The 14,279-nt window shown below is 40.5% G+C and overlaps 4 protein-coding genes across 4 annotated transcripts; 2 read left to right on the top strand and 2 right to left on the bottom strand.

Annotated features, from left to right (window-relative positions):
• On the top strand, positions 1–968 carry LOC130730535 (uncharacterized). The gene is made up of 2 exons (XM_057582569.1): positions 1–291; positions 398–968. The coding sequence occupies exons 1-2, from the start codon at positions 146–148 to the stop codon at positions 720–722; spliced, it is 471 nt and encodes a 156-aa protein (XP_057438552.1). The 5' UTR covers positions 1–145; the 3' UTR covers positions 723–968.
• An 886-nt stretch (positions 969–1,854) lies between these two features.
• LOC130730534 (uncharacterized) lies at positions 1,855–3,324 on the bottom strand. Its single transcript, XM_057582568.1, has one exon. It carries the CDS (start codon positions 3,322–3,324, stop codon positions 2,020–2,022), a length of 1,305 nt encoding a protein of 434 aa, XP_057438551.1. The 3' UTR covers positions 1,855–2,019.
• Positions 3,325–6,905: 3,581 nt separating this feature from the next.
• Positions 6,906–8,384, bottom strand: LOC130730536 (uncharacterized). Its single transcript, XM_057582570.1, has one exon. It carries the CDS (start codon positions 8,377–8,379, stop codon positions 7,075–7,077), a length of 1,305 nt encoding a protein of 434 aa, XP_057438553.1. The 5' UTR covers positions 8,380–8,384; the 3' UTR covers positions 6,906–7,074.
• A 4,343-nt stretch (positions 8,385–12,727) lies between these two features.
• Positions 12,728–13,663, top strand: LOC130730538 (uncharacterized). The gene has a single exon (XM_057582572.1). The coding sequence runs from the start codon at positions 12,853–12,855 to the stop codon at positions 13,435–13,437; it is 585 nt and encodes a 194-aa protein (XP_057438555.1). The 5' UTR covers positions 12,728–12,852; the 3' UTR covers positions 13,438–13,663.
• The last annotated feature ends 616 nt before the right edge of the window (positions 13,664–14,279 follow it).

The raw sequence follows: 14,279 nt of genomic DNA on the forward strand, positions 1-14,279 counted from the left end.
GTGGAGTGTAACGTTCAAACTAGCATAAACCAAATCTTGAATAAATCTAAGAGTACAGATCCCTTACCAGATAAATGGACATTTAGCAAATGAGAGAGTTCAAAAATCAAAATCAGCCTTGGAAGACGACAACCAGGGAGGGATAATGTCTTTACTCTCAACCACACTCCTTCTTCTTCTTCTATTTTGTTGTCATGTCTTCTCAGCTCCCCACTCAGTAGCCGCAGCAAGTCAGAGACAGAACATCCCTGGCTTCATCTACACAAGAAGCAGAGGAAGATGCACTCCACAGTAAGAAACAAACAAACAAACATTGTTCATTTGTTCTGTTCAGTTTTGTTCATTGAAGATGTAATGTTGATATTGTTATATTATTGTGTGGTTTATTTATGAGCAGGTTCTGGAGTGGGAGGAGAGAGGCATGGCCGCGTATGGTACCGGAGACATCAACGGTGACGAACGTATTCGGGTCAAGAGTATACGAACGGTACAGATCTGATCTGACATTGCTGGAAGCCACGGAGAGGAACGACGAGGAAGGGAACCCCTTCAGAGCCTTGTTGAAGGAAGGCACCGCAGCGTTGCTGAACTCTTACGCCAGAGAGGGTTTCCCTTATAAGCCATGGCAGGTCAAGACTCTGCTCATTCAAGCGTTGGTCTCTGAGGCTTCAGCTACTTCTCAAGCCAAGCACTTCTCATTGGCTAATCATGCTTGCTCTTAGTTTGTTTGTTTTGAAGATTCATGGGATTGGGAAGAGGAATGGCTATTGGCTTCTAATTGTTTTGTTGGAATCACATTTTAGCCATGTTTTCTGTATTTTTGTGTGTGTGTGTTTTGCTTGTATATTATAGACTGGAAATGAGAAATCACTACTCTATGATGTGATTTGGAATGTTAAGGAGGTTGATCATTGAATCGATGATATGTGGCTGGGAATTTTGTGATGATGCAAAATTGGATTTCTTCACTTCCTTGTCTTTATCTATATGTATTTGGGATACCCATCTTTAATTAGGTTCAATCATTTAATTTTATGAATGTTTCCAAACAATTGAGAAAATGATAGTGCAACTTTAACCTTGAAATACACTCTTGTACAAATTATATTAGATGCGAGGACAACCATGAAAGGATACATGTTAAGCTATATAAATCTGAACAATAAACCAATATAATTGGGTTATTTACACAATTTGATGGAAACATGTTATTGCTATGCAACTCAAGAGAGTCTTCAATGATAAATAATAAAATAATATTTCTTTTGGACCAATTAAATAATAACATATTGAAAGAAGATACAATTTGAAGGTTGGGCTTGAGCTGATTGAATGCGTGGTTTGAGCATGCCGAGCTCAAGCGGCAAAATGCAAAGATCTTACTGTGCATCACCTCAAGACTCATTCATGGAGGTGTGGAATCTACAACAGATGTTGTGAAGAAAAAATATACAATAATTGGACGACGCCTCTCTTTCTGTTGCCTTTAATGAGCCCCAACGCACGGAGGATCCACTAAGAGCAACTCCAACCCCAAAATTCTTATTTGGTTTCTTAACACACTATTCAGCACTATTCAGCACTATTTCTGTGGGCCCTGTCTGCCACATCAGACTTAAGAAACTCCTAAGAAACTGAAGCAGATTTTGCTCCAACCCATGGTTTCTTAAATTACTATTTGAAGGGTCCCACCCGTGTCCCACCATACAACATAAATTAATAATATTTATTTTCACCCAATTTAGATTTAAAATTTAATACTAAATCAATACTTCAACTTAAAAATAATTTAATTAAAATTAATACGAATTTAATTTAAATTTAATTTTACTTAATATTTAAAACAATTAAATTTAAATATCGGCATGTTAACTTGAAACAAAAATAAAAAAGTACATTGTGTTATTTCTAGCAAAAACAATTTTATTGAATGATAGAAATAAAGACGAAAGAAAATACATGACAATGAAAAATAAGCAACAATACATTTGAAATGAAATACATAATAACACTTGAAGGTTAATTTTCATTATTCTCGTTTTCGGGAAGCTGCCAAATATGCTCCACCAAGTCTGCTTGAAGCTGGTGATGAATTGACCTATCAATTTGATGTGCTCTTCTTTCCAAGATATTTCTAAAAGCGGGAATAGGACCACTTACTACTTCAGCATCCAATATGTCATTATTGACCTGATCATAAACAAAATTACCTCGGTACGTGTTGCGCTCATCTTCAACAATCATGTTGTGCAATATGATGCAAGCATACATTATTGACTTCATCTCATTCGGATGCCAAAAGCGTGATGGACCACGAACTATTGCAAACCGAGATTGGAGAACGCCGAATGCACGTTCAACGTCCTTTCTTGCTCCTTCTTGTCTTTTCGCAAATTTTTGCCTTTTTTCTCCTTGCGGCATTGGGATGGTCTTCACAAATGTAGCCCACGGGGGATAGATACCGTCTGCTAGATAGTATCCCATGTTATACATTGTTCCATTCACGCTAAAGTTCACCATGGGAGCATTTCCACTCAAAACCTCATTGAAAACCGGAGATTGATTTAGCACATTAATGTCATTGTTAGAACCTGCAATGCCAAAAAATGCATGCCAAATCCACAAGTCTTGTGATGCCACTGCTTCAAGCATGATTGTGGGCTTTCCATGATCACCTCGGGTGAATTGACCTTTCCACGCAACTGGACAATTCTTCCATTCCCAATGCATACAATCAATAGAACCCAACATACCTGGAAATCCACGAGACTCGCCCCATTGAAGTAAGCGGGTAATGTCTTCCTGGTTCGGGCGCCTCAAGTATGTTTCACCAAATACTGCACACACACCTTCCACAAAATTCTTTAAGCACTCAATTGCAGTACTTTCACCAATTCGAACGTACTCGTCAACACTGTCAGCAGGTGATCCGTACGCCAACATACGAATAGCGGCGGTGCACTTTTGTAATGGTGACAGGCCTTGTCTTCCAACTGCATCGACAGACATTAAAAAGTACGGGTCATGAGACCCAAGGGCCCCTACAATTCTGAGGAACACATGCTTTCGCATTCGAAACCTTCGTCGGAAAAGCTCTTCCGTGTACACAGGATTTTCGGAGAAGTAGTCATTCCACAACCGCTCGTTCCCAGCTTCACGATCTCTCTCTATCACCTTTCTTGTTCGCTTGGGCCTAACGGTGTTGGCACGTCGTTGATAAAACTCCATCTCCTCCTGCATCATATCTTCTATAGTCGTGTCATTGATAAGTTCGTCAATGACAACGTCGTAAATGTCCAAGTCGGCCATATTGTTTGGATCCATTCTATGACACAATGAGAAACTATCAGTGTAATTGGATAGGAGGAAGAAAATATGAGAGGACAAAACAACTCTTGAATGTTGAGATGAATGAAATATGACATGTATAAATAAGAGAAACAACAACGGCTATATTCTCCAACGGCTATATTCCACAACGGCTATATTCCCCAACGGCTATATTCCCCAACGACTATATTCCCCAACGGCTATATTCTCCAACGGCTATATTCCACAACGGCTATATTCCCCAACGGCTATATTCCACAACGGCTATATTCCCCAACGGCTATATTCCCCAACGGCTATATAGAACACATAAGTAGAAACGCAGTACACATTAAGAAAAATTCGAATACTGAAATTACAACATTAATGCAGAATACATAAGTAGAAATGCTAAAATTACAACACTGATGCAATACACATAAGTAGAAATGCTAAAATTACAACACTAATGCATAATCAATAAGTAGAAATGCTAAAATCACAACATTGGCACACGCTAAGAAAGACAACAACAAGAATTAAGACATTCCTAGTTCTTTCATGGCGAATTCAACTAGGCGCTGATGCGTTGCTAACTGCACCTCGTTCATTTCAGATGTGTCCTCCATAAGGATATCTTTGTATTCCTTCAATAACCGCGCCTTTTGAAGTTTGTTTTTTTCCTTTCTCACCTCCAGTTCTTCAGTCTTGAGCTTCTCAAAACTCGCAAGGAATCCCAGTTTAGCTTTCCCGATGGCTATCATCTCGGAGTTAGGAACATAATCGAGATCACTTGAAGCTGTGTCTCCTACTTTGGCCTTCCTTTTCTGGTTCTTTTTTCCCAACGGGCGGGTTGCTGGTTGTGTGGCCTCATATTCGTCGCCCTCGATTGATGCACTCCGGTCAGACGATGTTGCATACACCCCATCTACTGACTTCTTCTGCCTCGTTGAACTGGTTGTCATAAATGTTCCCTTCCACTTTGGTTCATCCTTCACCAACCGCCATTCATTCTCATGTTTGAAATCTTTACCCGTATCTACATGATATAATTGATGCGCCGTAGCCATGATGTCCTTATCTGAGTGTCCACTTTTCCAATGATTGACGGCTTTAGTGTGGCAACCAACAAATTTTTGAAGATTAGCATTCAATTTATTAAAATGAGATTTCAGGGATAACCATGTCCTCGAAGGAGAGGCATCGTCGCGGTACTCCTCGTATTGGGCTCGAATCTTATTCCAGAACAAATCTGACTTTTGCTCATTTCCCACGACCCGATCGGTAGAAACGTTGAGCCATGACTGAAGAAGAAGTATATTATCTTTACCACTCCATTTGGTGCGTTTATTTCCGGATTCTTCAAGATCAATATCATCTAGACCCCGTTGAGTAGAAAATTCAGGCTCCTCGGGCATAGCCTCACATTGTGTACTTGAGACTTTTGAACTACTGCTGCTACCAGTAGGAGGTGCTTGGTATTGTGGTGGATACATGCAATATTGTGGATTGTTTGGATAAGACATTTGTGATGGATATGATCCCATTTGACCCTGAGGTTGGTTTTGATGGTAGAACGATTGTGGAAACATTTGATACGAAGGATTTTGAACATTACCACCGGTGTGAGGAGGTTGGTTTTGAGGGTGACACATCTGCGGATGTTGGCTTTGTGGTTGATACATTTGCGGATGTGGGTTTTGTTGTTGGAACATCGGCATAGGTTGGCTTTGCGGGCGAATCACCTGCGAATGTTGGTTTTGTTGTTGGAACACCATCATAGGTTGGCTTTGCAGGTGAATCATCTGCGGAGGTTGGTTTTGTGGCGGAAACATAGGCGAAGGTTGCAAACCTTCACTTGTAGGAGGTGTTTCATTGTCGAGCAGTGGATAATATTGCTCATAAGGATTAGACATTGTGAGAAATTTGAGAATTTTTGGACAAGAGAGAAATTGTGGGAGTAAATGTTGGTGTTTCAAATGGTCTACTGCACTATATATAAGGTAAAGAATCTGAGAATTGAAAAAACGGTCGGAGAATTGAAAAAACGGTCAGAAAACGGGCAGAAAAACCGGTCAAACCGGTCAATTTAAAAAAATTCAAAAAAAAAAAAGCCCAAACGGGCAGAAAACCGGCACCAGCCGGTGGGATGACCGGCTCAGCCGGTCACCCACTATATAATCTACTTTTCCTCCCTCACTCTCCATTCTAACCCTAGCCGCTCCTCTCTTCTTCCTCTCTTCTCTCACGCAGCTTCTCCTTCGTCCTCTTCTTCTCCTTCGTCCTCTTCTTCTCCAACCTCACCAACCGATCACCAAACATCACCAACCGATCACCTGCGTCCTCTTCTCCTTCGTCCTCTTCTTCTCCTTCGTCCTCTTCTCCTTCGTCCTCTTCTTCTCCTTCGTCCTCTTCTCCTTCGTCCTCTTCTTCTTCCTCACCAAACCCTCCTCACCGCCACCTCACGGCCTCCTCACCCTCACCACCGCCACCTCACGGCCTCCTCACCCTCACCACCCTCCTCACCGCCACCTAACACCCACAACCTCAAACAAAACCCACCTCTCTGCCACCAAACACCCACAACCACAACCAAAACCACCTCACCGCCACTGACCCGCCACCAAACAACCTTCACCGCCACCAAAACCGCCCCCTCACCGCAACCAAAACACACCCCAGCCGCCACCAAAGCTTCAATCTCGACCCAAATCGCCCCTCAAGCACTGGATCGGAGACATGCAAGCCTTCCTCAAGGGCCACCCTCTGCCACCGCCACCAGATCAGAGAAAATGAGCGGATCGGAGCTCCTGTTCTTCCCTTTCAGCTTCTGTGTTTTTTTATTTTTTTTCTATGTAAAAAAATTTATCTTCTGTTGTAAATAAATTTGTACATCTTCTTTCTTCTAAAACATTTCATTATAATTTTGTATTTATTTTATTGTTGAATAAAATTTCTGGAATTCTGGTTTAAGAGCAAGCACTGTGTTGATTTCCTTCATTCTGTTTCGTTTCCCTCTGGATTCAGTTGAAGCAAGTGAGAGAAAATATTACTTTTTAATGTTAAGGAACCAAAAAGCAGAGTTCCTTGCACAAGGAACTCTGCACTGTAGTTAAGAAACTAAAACTGCCACATAGATCAGCTCCAATGCTGCAAAAAATAAGAAACGGTTCCTTAGCAACTCCAACTGGTCTAAGAAACCAGCGTTGGAGTTGCTCTTAGCAACTCCAACTGGTCTAAGAAACCAGCGTTGGAGTTGCTCTAAGAGCAACTCCAACCCCAAAATTCTTATTTGGTTTCTTAACACACTATTCAGCACTATTCAGCACTATTTCTGTGGGCCCTGTCTGCCACATCAGACTTAAGAAACTCCTAAGAAACTGAAGCAGATTTTGCTCCAACCCATGGTTTCTTAAATTACTATTTGAAGGGTCCCACCCGTGTCCCACCATACAACATAAATTAATAATATTTATTTTCACCCAATTTAGATTTAAAATTTAATACTAAATCAATACTTCAACTTAAAAATAATTTAATTAAAATTAATACGAATTTAATTTAAATTTAATTTTACTTAATATTTAAAACAATTAAATTTAAATATCGGCATGTTAACTTGAAACAAAAATAAAAAAGTACATTGTGTTATTTCTAGCAAAAACAATTTTATTGAATGATAGAAATAAAGACGAAAGAAAATACATGACAATGAAAAATAAGCAACAATACATTTGAAATGAAATACATAATAACACTTGAAGGTTAATTTTCATTATTCTCGTTTTCGGGAAGCTGCCAAATATGCTCCACCAAGTCTGCTTGAAGCTGGTGATGAATTGACCTATCAATTTGATGTGCTCTTCTTTCCAAGATATTTCTAAAAGCGGGAATAGGACCACTTACTACTTCAGCATCCAATATGTCATTATTGACCTGATCATAAACAAAATTACCTCGGTACGTGTTGCGCTCATCTTCAACAATCATGTTGTGCAATATGATGCAAGCATACATTATTGACTTCATCTCATTCGGATGCCAAAAGCGTGATGGACCATGAACTATTGCAAACCGAGATTGGAGAACGCCGAATGCACGTTCAACGTCCTTTCTTGCTCCTTCTTGTCTTTTCGCAAATTTTTGCCTTTTTTCTCCTTGCGGCATTGGGATGGTCTTCACAAATGTAGCCCACGGGGGATAGATACCGTCTGCTAGATAGTATCCCATGTTATACATTGTTCCATTCACGCTAAAGTTCACCATGGGAGCATTTCCACTCAAAACCTCATTGAAAACCGGAGATTGATTTAGCACATTAATGTCATTGTTAGAACCTGCAATGCCAAAAAATGCATGCCAAATCCACAAGTCTTGTGATGCCACTGCTTCAAGCATGATTGTGGGCTTTCCATGATCACCTCGGGTGAATTGACCTTTCCACGCAACTGGACAATTCTTCCATTCCCAATGCATACAATCAATAGAACCCAACATACCTGGAAATCCACGAGACTCGCCCCATTGAAGTAAGCGGGTAATGTCTTCCTGGTTCGGGCGCCTCAAGTATGTTTCACCAAATACTGCACACACACCTTCCACAAAATTCTTTAAGCACTCAATTGCAGTACTTTCACCAATTCGAACGTACTCGTCAACACTGTCAGCAGGTGATCCGTACGCCAACATACGAATAGCGGCGGTGCACTTTTGTAATGGTGACAGGCCTTGTCTTCCAACTGCATCGACAGACATTAAAAAGTACGGGTCATGAGACCCAAGGGCCCCTACAATTCTGAGGAACACATGCTTTCGCATTCGAAACCTTCGTCGGAAAAGCTCTTCCGTGTACACAGGATTTTCGGAGAAGTAGTCATTCCACAACCGCTCGTTCCCAGCTTCACGATCTCTCTCTATCACCTTTCTTGTTCGCTTGGGCCTAACGGTGTTGGCACGTCGTTGATAAAACTCCATCTCCTCCTGCATCATATCTTCTATAGTCGTGTCATTGATAAGTTCGTCAATGACAACGTCGTAAATGTCCAAGTCGGCCATATTGTTTGGATCCATTCTATGACACAATGAGAAACTATCAGTGTAATTGGATAGGAGGAAGAAAATATGAGAGGACAAAACAACTCTTGAATGTTGAGATGAATGAAATATGACATGTATAAATAAGAGAAACAACAACGGCTATATTCTCCAACGGCTATATTCCACAACGGCTATATTCCCCAACGGCTATATTCCCCAACGACTATATTCCCCAACGGCTATATTCTCCAACGGCTATATTCCACAACGGCTATATTCCCCAACGGCTATATTCCACAACGGCTATATTCCCCAACGGCTATATTCCCCAACGGCTATATAGAACACATAAGTAGAAACGCAGTACACATTAAGAAAAATTCGAATACTGAAATTACAACATTAATGCAGAATACATAAGTAGAAATGCTAAAATTACAACACTGATGCAATACACATAAGTAGAAATGCTAAAATTACAACACTAATGCATAATCAATAAGTAGAAATGCTAAAATCACAACATTGGCACACGCTAAGAAAGACAACAACAAGAATTAAGACATTCCTAGTTCTTTCATGGCGAATTCAACTAGGCGCTGATGCGTTGCTAACTGCACCTCGTTCATTTCAGATGTGTCCTCCATAAGGATATCTTTGTATTCCTTCAATAACCGCGCCTTTTGAAGTTTGTTTTTTTCCTTTCTCACCTCCAGTTCTTCAGTCTTGAGCTTCTCAAAACTCGCAAGGAATCCCAGTTTAGCTTTCCCGATGGCTATCATCTCGGAGTTAGGAACATAATCGAGATCACTTGAAGCTGTGTCTCCTACTTTGGCCTTCCTTTTCTGGTTCTTTTTTCCCAACGGGCGGGTTGCTGGTTGTGTGGCCTCATATTCGTCGCCCTCGATTGATGCACTCCGGTCAGACGATGTTGCATACACCCCATCTACTGACTTCTTCTGCCTCGTTGAACTGGTTGTCATAAATGTTCCCTTCCACTTTGGTTCATCCTTCACCAACCGCCATTCATTCTCATGTTTGAAATCTTTACCCGTATCTACATGATATAATTGATGCGCCGTAGCCATGATGTCCTTATCTGAGTGTCCACTTTTCCAATGATTGACGGCTTTAGTGTGGCAACCAACAAATTTTTGAAGATTAGCATTCAATTTATTAAAATGAGATTTCAGGGATAACCATGTCCTCGAAGGAGAGGCATCGTCGCGGTACTCCTCATATTGGGCTCGAATCTTATTCCAGAACAAATCTGACTTTTGCTCATTTCCCACGACCCGATCGGTAGAAACGTTGAGCCATGACTGAAGAAGAAGTATATTATCTTTACCACTCCATTTGGTGCGTTTATTTCCGGATTCTTCAAGATCAATATCATCTAGACCCCGTTGAGTAGAAAATTCAGGCTCCTCGGGCATAGCCTCACATTGTGTACTTGAGACTTTTGAACTACTGCTGCTACCAGTAGGAGGTGCTTGGTATTGTGGTGGATACATGCAATATTGTGGATTGTTTGGATAAGACATTTGTGATGGATATGATCCCATTTGACCCTGAGGTTGGTTTTGATGGTAGAACGATTGTGGAAACATTTGATACGAAGGATTTTGAACATTACCACCGGTGTGAGGAGGTTGGTTTTGAGGGTGACACATCTGCGGATGTTGGCTTTGTGGTTGATACATTTGCGGATGTGGGTTTTGTTGTTGGAACATCGGCATAGGTTGGCTTTGCGGGCGAATCACCTGCGAATGTTGGTTTTGTTGTTGGAACACCATCATAGGTTGGCTTTGCAGGTGAATCATCTGCGGAGGTTGGTTTTGTGGCGGAAACATAGGCGAAGGTTGCAAACCTTCACTTGTAGGAGGTGTTTCATTGTCGAGCAGTGGATAATATTGCTCATAAGGATTAGACATTGTGAGAAATTTGAGAATTTTTGGACAAGAGAGAAATTGTGGGAGTAAATGTTGGTGTTTCAAATGGTCTACTGCACTATATATAAGGTAAAGAATCTGAGAATTGAAAAAACGGTCGGAGAATTGAAAAAACGGTCAGAAAACGGGCAGAAAAACCGGTCAAACCGGTCAATTTAAAAAAATTCAAAAAAAAAAAAGCCCAAACGGGCAGAAAACCGGCACCAGCCGGTGGGATGACCGGCTCAGCCGGTCACCCACTATATAATCTACTTTTCCTCCCTCACTCTCCATTCTAACCCTAGCCGCTCCTCTCTTCTTCCTCTCTTCTCTCACGCAGCTTCTCCTTCGTCCTCTTCTTCTCCTTCGTCCTCTTCTTCTCCTTCGTCCTCTTCTTCTCCAACCTCACCAACCGATCACCAAACATCACCAACCGATCACCTGCGTCCTCTTCTCCTTCGTCCTCTTCTTCTCCTTCGTCCTCTTCTCCTTCGTCCTCTTCTTCTCCTTCGTCCTCTTCTCCTTCGTCCTCTTCTTCTTCCTCACCAAACCCTCCTCACCGCCACCTCACGGCCTCCTCACCCTCACCACCGCCACCTCACGGCCTCCTCACCCTCACCACCCTCCTCACCGCCACCTAACACCCACAACCTCAAACAAAACCCACCTCTCTGCCACCAAACACCCACAACCACAACCAAAACCACCTCACCGCCACTGACCCGCCACCAAACAACCTTCACCGCCACCAAAACCGCCCCCTCACCGCAACCAAAACACACCCCAGCCGCCACCAAAGCTTCAATCTCGACCCAAATCGCCCCTCAAGCACTGGATCGGAGACATGCAAGCCTTCCTCAAGGGCCACCCTCTGCCACCGCCACCAGATCAGAGAAAATGAGCGGATCGGAGCTCCTGTTCTTCCCTTTCAGCTTCTGTGTTTTTTTATTTTTTTTCTATGTAAAAAAATTTATCTTCTGTTGTAAATAAATTTGTACATCTTCTTTCTTCTAAAACATTTCATTATAATTTTGTATTTATTTTATTGTTGAATAAAATTTCTGGAATTCTGGTTTAAGAGCAAGCACTGTGTTGATTTCCTTCATTCTGTTTCGTTTCCCTCTGGATTCAGTTGAAGCAAGTGAGAGAAAATATTACTTTTTAATGTTAAGGAACCAAAAAGCAGAGTTCCTTGCACAAGGAACTCTGCACTGTAGTTAAGAAACTAAAACTGCCACATAGATCAGCTCCAATGCTGCAAAAAATAAGAAACGGTTCCTTAGCAACTCCAACTGGTCTAAGAAACCAGCGTTGGAGTTGCTCTAAGAGGCTTGAGGTGATCCGGCGAGCGGTTAATGGGTGACACTTTTGCAAGCGAGTGGTGAGTGGTGTCTCCCTCATCTATCGAGCGACTAGCCAATTAATAACTCCTTCATCCTGCAAGCCATTCGAAGCTTTATTTAGCGAGCGACTTTCTTATTCAGTGAGAGACTTCATCGTGCAGCATGTAGTGCCCTCACCCAGTGAGCAACCTTAGTTGGGCAGAAGACAACATCTTATTTTATAGCTAGGCCGCTTTTGTTAAGTTCCAACTTAGGAAAATTTAGGTTAATATATACCTTCCCCTATGTAAAAGGGAAAAACCTCTTTTAATTATATACTTTCACTATCATAAAGAAACACAGCTAGGTTTAGAATTCCTTCCATGGGAGCTCTGAATCTAGTCCATGTTCGCTACATGGTGAACATTAGACATCCCAACATTATTCAACAACAAACACCGCATATTAGACATGACAATATTTCAAATTTTTATAAGAGTTTTGATATATATGCACTTCACCTTTTTTTTTCATCTTATTTTCACTATTTTTCATCTTATCTCTCTATGAATCTATGATCACATCACCTACCATATCATTTAATTATTTCTATTGTCTTCATATTTTATCCATATATATATGTGAGTGTACATCAGTATATGAAGTGTTAACATAATTTTTTCCTTTATGAAATCATTTTAATTCAGTGCTTTTTGTTCGGTTACATTTTACTATTTTTGATTATATAATTACATTTTACATTTCCATTATTTCATGACGAAGAGAAATGAAAAGGAAAAAGAAAAGAAACAAAAACCGCAACTAAAATAATTGAGGATGCAATTTGTTGTGGAACTTCTGTGGGAATAATTGTTTACTTACTGCCCAAAGGTTTCTGTGCAGATATATGGAAAAATATACATGCAAGTGGCTGCTTAATAATTAAGCTAGTTCATGGGTGCTGGTGAATTTGGCAGCCTTTGTAACGTGATTCTGTCAATCAACTTGTGAAAATATTCAGCGTAAGAACTAAGCAACCCCCCAATAACTATCAAAGTGAATACAAATAATATACCATTCACACCACTGGAAAGTGGAAACAGAACAAGAATCTTACCCATCAATGTAATATATATAGATATTTAGGACTCAAGTTTCTATATTACAAATTGTGTTTCATTCACCCACAAAGTTAATCATCTACACTCCTTCATTGAAAGCTGATCTGCTTTGCTTTCTTCCCTCTTCCTTCCATGTCCTGCATAAGTCTAAGGCTTCCACCAGCCAGAAAGATATGGAAGAGCTTGATCACCTCCACACTTGGCAAACTTCACAAGATTCGTAGGTCCAATTCCAAAGCCATGAAGAAACCCAGAAAGCATATATTAAAAACCACCACCACCAGTACCACTACCACTACCAGGGTGACTCCCAAGTTCCTTGCTGCGAGGCGTTTTCGCTGCAAAAGATCATCAACCTCTACCAAAAGGGCCATATACAGGTTCCACAAAGAGCCTGCACCTGTGTACATTGATAAGCTTTTTAAAGAGCCTTCATGTGACTTGGTGGAGAATGGGAAGCCACAATTGACAGCACAAAAGCCACGAACTGAGAAGAATGCAAAGCTCTCTTCACAGAAAGGGAAAGAAGGACCTGGAACTAGTAAAGGAGGTGGTGGATCTGATCACAAGCCCTGTGCTTCAGATGATATGTGGGAGTCTCTGGCACTGGCTTCACCTCAAATGCAGGGAATTGATGAAAGAGCAGAGGAGTTTATCACTATGTTCAGAAAAGAGATGGTGGCGCAAGAAATGTTGGCTAGAACTAGAAATTTGTAGTCCATGTTCTAGACTAGAGTACTACTAGGTTTGCATTATTAAACAAGGATCTTTCTTATTCAAGATGTGTAGAAAGAATTCCATCTTGTTTTCCAATTTTCATGTGCATGTGATCCTACTCTGTTTACTAACTTCTAAACCTTGTATCTTGATTCTCTTATGTTGTTTTGTTTTGTTCAAGAATCATTTTTTGATCATATATCAAATAATCATTTTAATGCTCAAATTTTGAACAAATCAGCAAACTTTCTAATAAAACTCAATTTTCTGTTTGTATTGCATTTTGAATGGGTAAAGCTCATAGATTGTCTTCACATTCATCCAACACAGTTTATAAAGATCCTTTAGAACTCATTTTTGCAAATTTATGGGTTCTTACTTCAATTGATTCCTCTTGTGATTATTCATACTTTCTTCCATGTGTGGATGCCTATTCTAAATATACATGGATCTTATCCCCTAAAGAAGAAGTATAGTACTTTTCAGACTTTTCTTCAGTTTAGAGCAGTGGTGGAATTACAATTTAGTCATAAAATTAAAGCATAGCTCTAAATTATAGTGAATGAGCCTCTGTGTTTAGGCCGGCTATGTTTGATTTTATCTATCTCTATCAGTTAGTTTGAGTGCAGTTTGAGAGCCACTTGCTTACTAGGGCTAGTTTATTATAAATAGGAGTAGTCTCTTCAGATTAGTGTATTATGTAAGTATTAGATTTGTAAAGGTTTCACCTGATAAGGAATCCTCCCTTCAGAGAAGGTTCTCCTTCTTGTAGATCCATTAGGATTATTTTCTCTTTTTTTGAACTTATTAGGATTATTTTCAGTTAGGTACATTTCGACTAA

The sequence above is a fragment of the Lotus japonicus genome, chromosome 1 (genome assembly GCF_012489685.1).
Source record: "Lotus japonicus ecotype B-129 chromosome 1, LjGifu_v1.2".
In the NCBI taxonomy this organism is placed as follows: Eukaryota; Viridiplantae; Streptophyta; class Magnoliopsida; order Fabales; family Fabaceae; genus Lotus; species Lotus japonicus.

Bases quoted from the DNA above. Each gene is read 5' to 3' on its own strand.
- LOC130730538 (XM_057582572.1), top strand. From the start codon at position 12,853: ATGTCCTGCATAAGTCTAAGGCTTCCACCAGCCAGAAAGATATGGAAG.
- LOC130730535 (XM_057582569.1), top strand. From the start codon at position 146: ATGTCTTTACTCTCAACCACACTCCTTCTTCTTCTTCTATTTTGTTGT. The intron at 292-397 runs GTAAGAAACAAA...ATTTATGAGCAG, and splicing joins AGAGGAAGATGCACTCCACA to GTTCTGGAGTGGGAGGAGAG.
- LOC130730534 (XM_057582568.1), bottom strand. From the start codon at position 3,324: ATGGATCCAAACAATATGGCCGACTTGGACATTTACGACGTTGTCATT.
- LOC130730536 (XM_057582570.1), bottom strand. From the start codon at position 8,379: ATGGATCCAAACAATATGGCCGACTTGGACATTTACGACGTTGTCATT.